Source organism: Lactuca serriola, chromosome 1 (assembly GCF_051521515.1).
Source record: "Lactuca serriola cultivar US96UC23 chromosome 1, Lser_US96UC23_V15, whole genome shotgun sequence".
Taxonomy (NCBI): domain Eukaryota; kingdom Viridiplantae; phylum Streptophyta; class Magnoliopsida; order Asterales; family Asteraceae; genus Lactuca; species Lactuca serriola.
This window is the reverse complement of record NC_136408.1, coordinates 9,882,497-9,895,690: the sequence shown is the minus strand read 5'-3', so window position 1 is coordinate 9,895,690 and position 13,194 is coordinate 9,882,497. Positions and strand designations below refer to the sequence as shown.

The 13,194-nt window shown below is 35.5% G+C and overlaps 1 protein-coding gene across 1 annotated transcript; it reads left to right on the top strand.

Annotated features, from left to right (window-relative positions):
• Positions 1-4,314: 4,314 nt before the first annotated feature.
• On the top strand, positions 4,315-7,893 carry LOC145097872 (sucrose transport protein-like). Its single transcript, XM_079035566.1, has 4 exons — positions 4,315-5,727; positions 6,351-6,414; positions 6,508-6,551; positions 7,410-7,893. Exons 1-4 carry the CDS (start codon positions 4,468-4,470, stop codon positions 7,584-7,586), a joined length of 1,545 nt encoding a protein of 514 aa, XP_078891692.1. The 5' UTR covers positions 4,315-4,467; the 3' UTR covers positions 7,587-7,893.
• The last annotated feature ends 5,301 nt before the right edge of the window (positions 7,894-13,194 follow it).

Genomic DNA, 13,194 nt, shown 5'->3' with positions numbered 1-13,194 from the left:
TCTAAGAGATGGATGGTTGAAGAAAGGGGTTTCCAAGTCAAGAACACTTGGAGAATGCTTAAGGATTTGAAGATCCCAAGAAAAAAATATGATGATATTTGTATAAGAAATTCATGTTTTGAGTGAAGGAATGCAATATGTTTAAAAGTAATGATGAAGAACTTACCAAAAGTGAGGGAAGAATTCGTGACTTCTTGGGAGTTTTGAGTTGCAGAGAGAAGAAAAGAGTAAGAGTGGGAGAAAATGTTTGTCTTTGGATAAAGATAAGTGAGAGACTTGGGAATTGTTGAGAATAAGATCTCTTGGGTAATGTTGAGAATAAGATCTCTTGGGTGGATTTGGTTAAGTCAATCTGATGGAGTGTGGTTATGAGTAGAAAAAGGACAATGATTTGACTAGGTAAGGTGAAAATAGTGACATAAAGTGGGTGATTACTTTACAAATAAAATAATGAGTCTTAGACATTATTCATAAAAAATGTGATCTAACTCTTCATGTTTGGCATGAAGTAGGAGTTTAGAGGGTTTAGGTCAAGAAAATGCGAGATTTGAGGAAGTTTCTGGCATTAAAAACTCCTAAAATTGCTAAGAGGTCTGAAATGGTCAAAAATCCGAAATGGTGTTCGGACTTGCGTGGGTTTCAGAGTCAAGAAACCACTTCCGAAACCAAAATACGAGTTCCGAAGCTGGCCTTCATGTTCCGGAGTCGAATCAGCACAATCCGAAGTCAGAAGGCGCGAAGGAGTGGGGTTCGGAGCAGGCCGGTCTTCCGAGATGCGAAGGAGTCCGGATTGTCAGGAAATTCAGGAGCAAAACCTTCTAGAGTGGATCTGTCCAGTCCATGCAAAACTATCTGGTCTAGGAGAAGTTCCGAAGCTCAAGGGGAAGTTCCGAGTCAGAAGGAAATTCCAGGGCTAATCCGGAGCTCCGGAGTAAGAGGTGTTCCAGAAATGAATAGTGTATTCCGAAATGAGCTTGTTCTTTTGGGTTTTCACTTTCCATTTTGCCTGTTTTCAACGTAGGAATGGTTAGGATGATATCGGTGTTTATGAAAAAGTTTTGAGAGAGATTTGGGAGCGATTTAGGAGAGAGAGAGAGATAGAGCGAGAGAGATTGAGAGAGGATTTGTCGGGGGCCTTCATTAGTGTTTGGCATCATAAGGAAAGGTTCGTAAACCCTATTATGCCTTGTTAAGAGTGTTTTACACCCCCGAAGGGTATTTAATAGTGCTTTAGAGAGTCATTACATCACTCACCCTGGTTAGGTTTTGGAATTTCTGAACATTTGAAACTTCTGAGTGGTACTTTGTATTATGATAGAAAGTTGTACGTTAGAAACATAGAATTTACCCTATCATACAAGCACTAAAGGAGTGTATCGGTTTGACCCAATGACTTTTGTTGACTTTGACTTGACCAGAATTTGACGGCTGTCACACTTTAGTACCTCCTCCTTCCAAGAAAAGTAATCTTACTGTTGATCTACATGTTTTAGCTAAAAAAAGGATATAACTGTTGAGGAATTCAGAGAGATTATGATAGAGAACAATGTTGCCATTCAAGCTAGAAAAGAATCTAGAAAAGAAGAACGTCGGTCCCTTAAATTTGATCATGCTCTTGCTTCTTCTGATGAAAGTGGTGACGTTCAAAGTACTAATGATCAAATCAAGAAAATTCAGCTATTCAATAATAGTGTGGACAAACAACACAGGGTTTCAAAGCTTAATGACAATTACAACATAAAGAAATTTGGAGATGTTCTGGCTCATGGATCAAAGCCTGATCCTATTTTCGAGGTAAGGTGCACTAAACCAAGGAATGAGTCACTGAAGCTTCTCTTGGTAAAAACGAAGACTGAGTATGAATACACTCAGGTTATATACGCTCGTGAGCTGGTCAAATTTGGCTGCAACCAGTGGATACAAATTCAGGAACTTATCGACAAACATAAAGATATTCATCCTCGGGAGGTAAAGTTAGCAATTCATCAACTTCTTAACAAAGTAAAGAAGTTGAATCTTGTGCCATCAACTAGTCCTCCTAGACCATCCATTTCAGGAAGAACAGGCGCTCCTAAATAGTCAAAATCATATGTGCTTTCAATGCATTAATGATCTTCTTGCTGCACCCACTAAGCACTTATTTCATCTTCGTATGGAAGGACTTATATATATAGAATTTAAAAGAGGATACCATGTGTTGATTTCTATTAAGCTCATCAAAAGATTGGAATAACTCAAAATTGATGAATTCAGGTGGGTAATGCTTGAAATCTTGAAAGAAGCAGATAAGTTCTACAAGGTTCTTTTGGTGACTCCTTTAAAGAAGATTAGTTTTTCACATAATCAGATAGGGCGAGATTGTAAGGTCACCCCTTATGATCTGATGAGTCAAATACTCTATATGTTGACTGCTAGTGCCAACATCTCAAGATATTATCAGCCTCAACATGAAGATCAACATCAACGTTCGATTATAGAATCTAATGTAATATTCGTATATTCGGTAATTATATGGATATATGTAGAATAGATAGTAGATCTGATAACCTTGTGATAAGGATCAATTCTTAGTATATATTAGATACAATCTCTTCTATCAAGGGATATACTAATATAAATTAGTATATATATATATATATATATATATATATATATATATATATATATATATATACACAACATTTGGGTAAAACCCTAACGTTAACATATTGGTTACCATCTTTGTGACAAAGTGTTTTCTTTGTGAAAACAAACCATTTCTTGGTGAAAGACAATTTTGTTAAATATCTAGTGTTCTTTACTTTTTTAGTTCCTTGTTTGTTTAAGGTAATTTGCTTGTTCTTTGTTTTTTTACTTGAAGTGTATCCGATCAATACTAACTTTCATGCCAAGATCTGATAACCCTTCTTATAACATACCAAACTAAAAACACACAATGACACAATATTTACATGGTTTGGTCAAAGTGATCTATGCCTGCAAGAAGGAGGAGAGTATTGTTTATTCACGGAGTTTTTAAACAGAGATTACAAGTACAAGTTAATAGAGTAAAAAAAACCACTATAATATTTTAATACGTTAAAATTTTTATATTTATAAAAAAAAATTGTCTAATTTAAGGCGTTGAGCCTGGCAAATCTAGATAAGCATAGATATTAATTGATTCAAATATTTAAAGGTTCGTTCGTTACAATATCTTTAATTATAGTTTTTTTTTGAGAATATAGGGTTTTAAAACACTAAAAAACTAATATAATTGTTTTCTAATGGTTGAATGGACATATGTTAGGTTTTTCATACTAGAAAGCTTTGAATTAGACTTTCAAAAAAATATAGGGATTTTACCGTACTAAAAAAAATATAATGGTTTTTAAAAAAATTAGATAAAAATATATTGGATTTTTTATAAGTTAGCTCTAAAATTATTATTCACGTATTGCAAAATTGTTAATTATTATGATACGACTCAAAGATTATTTTATTTTTAAATTGAAGTAAACATTTGATAAAATTTGGATAAGCAATGAGTCAATGACACGGCTTAGTTATATTATAACTTTTGAATAAAAGAGAAAAGGGACGTGAAATGATTATATTTAAATTTTGAATTAATTACCGAAGATAGTAGTTTATTGATAATATATTTATATTTTATAACCATAGATAATAAGTTTGTGGATAAATTAAAGTATGTTACCAAACATAAATGGACAATTTTAACAATTTCATAAATATATTGGTAAAAGATTCGTTATAGTCTAAAACATTTTTGGTATTACTTTAATTAAAATCATTTTAAATATTTTGTGTATTTATTAAACAATATGACAAATAAATGTGAAAAATCTTTTCACTCGGTGTTTTATTATGTACTGCTGGGCGCCAGGTGAAATCTCATCACTCATGACTCAATCTTCACGGCTCATGCTTCATTTCCGTTGCTTCACCGACCATACGACCAACCTTACCTTAAATAAAACCGTCCAACCATATATAAAATGATGTCATAATTGCGCTAATTAAATATACAAATGAAATTTTTATTAATTTTTTTAAAAATTTAATAATTACTTTTAGGATATAGTAGTTATATACTATTTATGTACATGTGTGTGTGTGGCTGTGTGTGAGAGAGAGCGGGTCTAGCGTCAATGAAGAGGAGATGTGTATGTTTGAGAGTCAAATTTGGTTGATAATACGTCACTACTGGTAGTCCGTAGTATTCTGAATTAGAAAGTAATTTGAATCCGTTAAATTTATTTATTTGTAGTTATAAATATTGATAGATAGTAATTTAGAAAATATTATCCAAAACTAAAAGGCTCACTGCCAAGTGCCAGCCCAAGCCATCTCATCATTCTTGAAGCCGCCAAAAAGCTTATAAATACCATCCTTCATCTCCATTTAATTCTCACATATCCGCTCTCTCTTTAACTCCATTTTCATCCTCATCTTGATTTTCAGAACATGGTGTCATCCACAAAAGATGATAAACAACCACCACGGGCTCCGCTGGAAATGCAGCACCATGAATCACCACAAAGGCCGATATGGCAATTAATCATGGTGTCTGCCATCGCCGCCGGTGTCCAGTTCGGATGGGCCCTCCAACTCTCCCTCCTCACCCCTTACGTCCAACTCCTTGGTGTTCCGCACGCCTGGTCATCTTTCATCTGGCTCTGTGGTCCAATCTCCGGTATGATTGTTCAGCCCGTCGTCGGTTATTACAGCGATCGATGCACCTCTCGCTTTGGTCGCCGCCGTCCTTTTATTGCCGGAGGAGCTTTGCTTGTCGCCATCGCCGTTTTCCTTATCGGTTACGCTGCCGACATTGGTGTCTCCGCCGGAGACAAACTCGGTGCACCGACGAAGCCCCGCGCCGTAGCCATTTTTGTCGTCGGTTTCTGGATTCTTGATGTTGCAAATAACACGCTTCAAGGACCATGCCGGGCGTTGTTGGCTGACTTATCCGGGTCGAATTCTAGCAAGATCCGTACCGGAAATGCCATGTTTGCTTTCTTCATGGGTGTCGGAAACGTACTCGGTTATGCCGCCGGTTCTTACACCCACCTCTACCAGATCGTCCCCTTTACAAAAACCGCTGCATGCGACGTCTACTGTGCAAATTTGAAAACCTGTTTCTTCATCTCCATCGCACTGTTGGTGAGCATAACGGTGTTGGCTCTAGCGACGGTGTCGGAGGATGTTTTCGTACCGGAAGCCGTCGATAAATCCAACGGGAAACAAATGGTTTTCTTTGGAGAAATGCTCGGAGCATTGAAAGAAATGTCAAGGCCGATGTGGATCTTGTTGATGGTGACATGCTTAAACTGGGTTGCATGGTTCCCATTTTTTCTTTTCGACACCGACTGGATGGGTAAGGAGGTGTACGGTGGTGAGGTGGGTACTGGACCGGCTGGGCAGATGTACAACCGTGGTGTCCGTGCCGGAGCTTTGGGTTTGTTGATTAACTCAGTCGTGTCAGGTCTCTCTTCTCTGTGCATCGAGCACTTGGCTCGTTGGGTAGGTGGTGTGAAGCGGTTGTGGGGTGGCGTTAACTTCCTTCTTGCTGTTTGTTTGGCGATGACGGTTCTGGTGACGAAGATGGCGGAGTCTGAAAGGCAGTTCACGACGTTGCCAGATGGGACCACCACTCCTCTGCCACCTAACGCCGGGATCAAAGGCGGAGCTCTGTCGATTTTCGCCGTCCTCGGTGCCCCACTCGCTGTGAGTAAATTCTTACCTTTACAACTACTTGCATCAAATTCACATATAATTTTTTTATATTAAATATTATTAGGAAATTAATACTTTCTCCATATTTATAATATACATGCTTTTATTGTTTTTCTTTTAAAGTTGCATCATAATAAATAATTAAATACCAATTTTTACATGTAAAAGAATATAAAATAGCTCAGGTATAAACATTTTTGGGTTGCAATATATGTGTTTTTGTGTGGAATAATTTTTTTTTGAAGGATAATAATAGTTTAAAAGAAAATGGATAGGAATACTACCTTATTAACCGAATATATTCTTTATAAAGTATATATGGAATTTGATTATATTCTTATCAAGAAGAGAATTTAAGATGGTAATTGTCTTACATTTAATCGATTATTATCAATATATTTTTTGATTAATGATATCATGAATCTTTGCAACTCTTAAACACTAAATGCAAATCAATTAATATATTTGACCATTTGAAAAACACATTTAATTGCGTAATAAATACAAAGATTCTTGACATGTTCATAGTAAAATTTATTAATATTTTGTTAAATTATTACTTAAATAAAGTTAAAGCTCGATCTCATTTTTGTTAATTTATGGTATGCTTCCAGGTGACTTTTAGTGTCCCTTGCGCTCTAGCCTCGATATTTTCTAACGACTCCGGAGCTGGACAAGGTAAATTAAAATAAAATTGTCTTGTAATTACTAAATTAAAAACAAAAAACATTCTTGTAGTTTCGTTAATTATAATTTATTCTAATTTCACAGGTCTGTCACTTGGTGTTCTAAATCTTGCAATCGTGATTCCTCAGGTACATTTTTCTTATATCAATAATAACAATTAATATTATGTTTTACAAATATCTTTTTATAAAACAAAATAGGGGGTTTTCATTACATAAATTGTGAGTTTGAAGTTTTGGTACAAAAAGTCAAAATTGTAAGCTTGTGTGGAATTTGGCATTTGAAAACAAAAATGGGCCCCCACTGTTTCTTAATTTGTGGCATGACGACACAAGTATTCTTTAGACTTGTAGTCTTACTTTAAGTTGGACTCATAATATGACTTGTATGCCACAATCCAAAATAAGTTTTTGTATTTCTAAATCAAAATTGAACTATAATAGAAACAAATTTGGCCATCCAGTCGAGCATGTTACATTGCTTTCTCATCATTGACTAAAACCAAAACATTACATTATGATCTCCCATACCATTGCTTGACTTCCATTAGGCTAATAAAAACATATGGTATGGGGGTTGTGGTTGGCCCCACATCTATAAATTTGGGACCCTCACACTTGTCACCATTCCTATAAGCCAATATTTGAGGTATATGCGACAAATGAATGAGTTGGTCAAAAATAAACAAAGTATCAAGATATTGCTAACATGAGTTGTCTTTTACGAGTATGTTAATATAGGTCGAAGTTAAAACGAGTTAGAATGTGTTAAGTGGCTGTTTTTTATTTGAAGGAAGATGTTTTGTTTTAGTTGAAATGTATCAAATATGTCACAATGGGTTGTTATGTATGAAACAATTTGATCTGAATTGGACTAGAGAAGACTTGATTAACTTATTTACTTCTTATAGATACAACCACCGTTTTGAAGATACTATTATTTAATGTCAAAATGATATTAATCGAATTTTATTTTTGTTTCAACAGATGGTGGTATCTGTGCTAAGTGGACCATGGGACGCACTGTTTGGTGGTGGCAATTTACCGGCGTTTGTGGTGGGAGCTGTGGCGGCTGCAATAAGTGGGATTTTTGCATTCACCATGCTGCCGTCACCACCTCCTGACGTTGTACTTTCAAAGGTCTCTGGAGGCGGGATGCATTAGATTAGTAAATCGGTATAAAACTCAAAAGGTCTCAATTATGTCAAATTGGGACATTTAGGAGGAAAAAGTTGTAATTTTTATTTGGATGTTGGATTTGTGCATATATGCTAAGCATGATGCAGAAATCATTAGTGATTCCCGCATATGTGACGTTTGTGTTTAAGAGAATGTTATGTCATTCCTCCATTATTTGTGTGAGACACCAGTTCATGCTTGATGGAAATGAGTCTTTGCTTTATTCATGTATACAACTATATGTTTTCAGTTGGTTCAAGAATAAAAGTCAGAGTGTTTTTCCTGATTTTCATATATTTGTATTTAACTAGATATTCTTAATGAAAATTTTGAATCAATTCCTGATTGTGTGTATGATGTTTTAATAGAATGTTTTCTTTTTGTTTCTTTAATGTCGTATTTCCTAAACCTTTCAAGTCATTTATACACCGAACTCATCCGCTTATATTCAAAAAACAAAGCAATTATTGCGAGTTCGTTAGCAAGAAAAAATCCGGAGAATGACTAGTCTGTATATTTTAATTATTGAGTTTTTTGGTATGTCCGACAAAAATAATAGGAAATTTTAACTTATATTTATATAAAAGTGTTTGTAAGCTTTTTAAAATGTGTAAATTATATAAAAAAACATATGTATGAATAAAAACTCAAAATGGAAACATAAAAGCTTAAAGCTTTCAAAATATATTTGAAATAGCTTTCAAATTTTTGTCACAAAATAAACATTTTAAAGTAATACTATCAAACAAAATTCTTTTAATCTAATAGCTAAAAAAATCTTAACTTCATAAAATAAAAATTATTTAGGGAACAATCACATTTTTTAAAGGAACATGTGTATAAATATATTGTTTTGTAAAACTTTATATTGTGTAAATAAGATTGCTACTATATGAAGTTATAAACCATACATCTAACATGGTTTATATAAACCATACATCTAATGAACGTCGATTACAATATGGGCGTTTTGGTCGAAAAATAATCAAGAAATTATTAACCAAATTGTATGCGAGGCTGCGGTGTTGAAATCGATATGAATGTAAAAGATTGAATGAAAGTGACACTGATGTTTCTTACAAGGAAATCTCTTGATCCTTGCTAGGATTTTCGACATAAAACCTTGGGAGGAGATAATGATAACATTCCTTGTTTAATCTTATTAATCAAAATGAAAATTACATAAATTAGTTTGAGAGTATGAGCACAAGTGATTCAATTGCTCTAGGTGCCCGTTGTGTGATTTACACATGTTTACTTATAGCCTAAGTTGACTAACTAGATGTCCGATATTCTCAGGATCCTTTTGAACAAGCCCTTGTACGTTGCCTTGACTTGGTAACTCCGAAGTTTAGGTTTTGCCTTGACTTGTGTTGACTATTTCTAGACATGTGAATAACATACAAATAGGAAATATATTCATTAATATTATTAAAAAATAACATTAGTAATATTCAGGATCCTGACTCGTTACAGCATATATTTCAGGATCCTGATTCTATTTATAGATTCGGGATCTTGGACATATTTCAGGATCTCGACCCCTAACAATTATCCCCAAATTATACATGAAAAATGTTTGGGTTAATTTCAAATATTTAAAGGGTATAATTTATTTTGAAATCGAACTGAGATGAGAATTTTGAATTTTAAACTCCAATGGATAGAATTTTATCCGTTCATTGGGAAATATTAACCTATCATGACACTTCTCTCTCTTCTGCAATCTGAATAAATAGGGTATAGTTGTTACTAGTGCTTCTTTACCTCTTCTATCTTTCAAGCATCATCATTCGTCTTCAAGGTAAATTTCGTGTCCCTTTCTCTTTCATTTTTCCTACTTTATTTTCTTTTTGTGATCCATGGGTAAAATGATCCTTCACTCTCGCGCAAGCATCCTTGCCTCCTCTGATGAGGATTTCGTTGATCAAAAAATCAGTGCTACTCTTCTTAAGGAGCTGCACATTTATGATGGGATTCACACTCTCTTTGTCAATATTGGTTGGGAGAGTCTTTTGGACTTTGACTTCCCGACATCGCCTCTGTTAACCAGAGAATGTTTATCTACTCTTAGTGAAGTTAACCATGAAGGTTACTTCATATTTTGTTGTTTCAGTAACACGTACCAGCTTCATGTAGATCAAATTTGTGGTTTTTTCAATGTGCTTGCCATGAACCGTTCTACAAGTCTTGTTGGTTTTCATGCAACAACATTTTAGAAATCCATTAATGGTCTGGACATATACAACATGTCTGCATCTTTTCAGACCATTATTATCCATCCAGTCCTGAAAATCGGACTGAAAATTATCTGCAAAATTCTTTTCGCACAAATTGAAACCTCTATGGCCGGAAAGGTTGAATTGACAATACTTTGGGCTATAGTGATACGTGTGTACTGGCCACATTTTGGTCATTTACTTATGAAATGGTTTCACATTGTTATTCGTCTGAGGTCCGGGTCTGGAAAAAATTTATGTGGCGGTTTAATCACTTTAATCGCCCATGTTAATCCTAATTAGATTCCCCAAGAGTACCAGTTTGTTAAGGGTGACTATTTGCGTCTTACTCTACAAAACCTCAAAACATGCACATGTTTCGTTCACCCCTAGGTGGATATATCTGGATGCACGAGCGTGCTCGTTACCTTCAGTTCACTAACCCTTATTCTATTTCCTTCGTTGATCCCATCAGTTCTACCGCATGGGTTCTCGCATCCAATCTGTTAGTTACTGACTTTGTACCTGAAACTTAGCAGCCGAATGTCCCACGAAACTAGTCTACTCGTCCCTCTACTTCCCGTCACCTTGATGCCACTTCCTCCTCTACGATTCATCTGGATTATGTGGATGCAACCCCTTCCAATCAATCAACGATGACGACTACTACGTTTCTCCAGATCGGATGCATACTGATTTTTAGACTAATTTTGAGGATACCCCACACCCCCCACCTCACATTGACCCCAACACCCCTCTCATCTACCAACACTACCTTAACCTCCAACAAGACATCACCAACCTTCGACTCGGTGTTCATCGTGTCGAGATGACTTTTCGAGATGAGTTTCACAGCTTTCGTGAGGAGCTGTTCCACTGATTTCCATATCCACCTCCTCCCCGGTAGACATTCCCTTCTCCTTCCCAAGCATTCAAAACAATGCTTTATTTTAAGCTTAGGGAGGGGAATTGTAATTTTGTACAAAATTTTTATTTTTTCTGCATCAGTTTTTTATTTCAAAAAATCACAAAAATTTTAAAAATCCAAAAAGATTTTTCATTTATGTTCTTAGTTTTCTATTTATTTTCTTACTTTTTCTTTTAAAAAAATCAAAAACCCAAAATTATTTTCATTTTGTTTGCTTTAGCTTTCCCTTTAAAAAAACACACAAAAATATTATCATTTTTTTTTTGTCTGTTTGCATTTGCATTTGCATTTATAAAAATAAATAAACCAAAAAGATTTTATGTTTTTGTTATGTTAAAAAATAACAGTGAGGATAATCTTTACATTCGATAACTCTACGAAGGTGAAAAATGAAAGTATGAAGTGACCAGATCATTATTGGAAGTGTAGAATCAGCTACCATAACTAAAGGACGCAAAACACTGTGATATGAGACGTCGACCGTAGAATATAAAAAAATGGCGTACCGAAACACTATATGGGCGGTAATAACAGCTTCATAATGATTTGCTTTTGAATGCTTAAAAGAACCTTTATCGAAAAGTCTGAACCCACAAAACATAGGCCTATTTGTTGACACACATTACCATCACGGTAACTAAGAACCTTATATCAGATCCACACAATCGAAAAGAAAAGTTGAGTACAACTGTTGTAACGTCCGAAAACTCAGAGCAATTTTTTTTGTTTTTACATTAAATAAAACATCAACCAAACGTGTTTATCAAAACCATAGGTAAATCATAATGGATCCATAATCATCCAAAATACATTAGAGTGAAATAAGCAAAAAGACATGGTGTGTGCGATGCAATCATCCCGGGCTCTTCCCCTTCGATCCAGAAGTACCTGAAACATAAACCAAAAACTATAAGCACAAAGATTAGTGAGTTCCTCAAAATATTACATACCATACATATACAACAACTCAAGGTTGTGTCGGGTCTATTTCACTCTCAGATCAATTTCACCCCGATTCTATTTCAACTCATGTCAGCCCAAGGTTGTACCGGGTCTATTTCACCCCCGAGTCTATTTCAACTCATGTCAGCCCAAGGCTGTACTGGGTCTATTTCACCCCCGAGTCTATTTCAACTCATATGTTAGTACAAAGTTGCATCGGGTCTATTTCACCCCATATATATATATATATATATATATATATATATATATATATATATATATATATATATATATATATATATATATAGGAGTCACAAAGACTACAAGCACATATAATCCCAAGTATCCTACAATATAATGAGCAAACTAACCTCAGTCTGTTACCAGTCAAATAGATATTCGAGCTGCTGAATTGGAGAATCTCCGCACTAACCAACCCAATAAACCCTTAATTGGTAATTGGGTTATAAACCATAATCGGGACTTTAATCAACTAATCCTAACCCCCAGGGAAAAAGAGCATTTTACCCTTCCCTCAATTGGCCTAAAAGCCGAGACCCACACTTAATAGCACAAAATCCCAATAATGAATCAATTCCAAAAGGACACTCAAAGCCCAATATGGGCCCAAATCAAAGAAGGCCTAAGCCCTGACAATGACCCATAATCAGAAAGACTTGTGGCCCAACAAAGGCCCAAAACCTAAAGTCCGAAGATAGCCGAAACCACAAAAGCCCATGAATAGATTGTGAGCACTAAGCGTTACAGATGTACACCCATCGTACTGGGTGGGTATGCTTAATCGAGGGCTTGGACACATACATGCAGTGTCCGCTTTCGTACGCCCCCTGTTAAGCCATTTTTCCATTAAGCACTTAATGCTTAAGACCAAACGTCCAAATTTCAGATCCAATCCTTGGGTAACGTCTTAATCCATAAAGTCACCAACTTAGAGCCTTTGCATGGCTCAAATGAACTCAAACGCTAGATTTAGCATCCTATTTTCACCAAGTGGACATAAACTCATGCACGTTTGATCCTCAACCATCAAGAGGCTAACTTTATGGACTATAGATCTCAGGGACATCAAGAGGAGAAACTCATAACTTTTGGATTAGTAAAATTCCACTAGATCTCATTCATGGGACCAAAAGTGACAAAAAAAATCCATAATAGCTAGTTCTAAGCATAGAATGAGCAAGGTCCAAGATTTATACCTCAATGAAGCTGGAAAGGATGAGTGGAATATGGATCTACAAGCTCCTCCTTGATCAAAGATCCTTCTTCAAGCTTCTTCTTCTTGAAGTTACACCAAACACAACACATAAATGTCAAATCTCTCTTGAAATGTGCTAGGGTTTCGAAATGGGACTTAAAAGGGCAATGGAGGCTGGGAAATGAGAGAACCTTCGGACATAAGGTTGCTTAAATAGGGTCTAAACCCTAAAATTAGGTTTTGTCCCCTGATTACGTACGCCCATAGTTCAGGAGGAACACCCAGTGT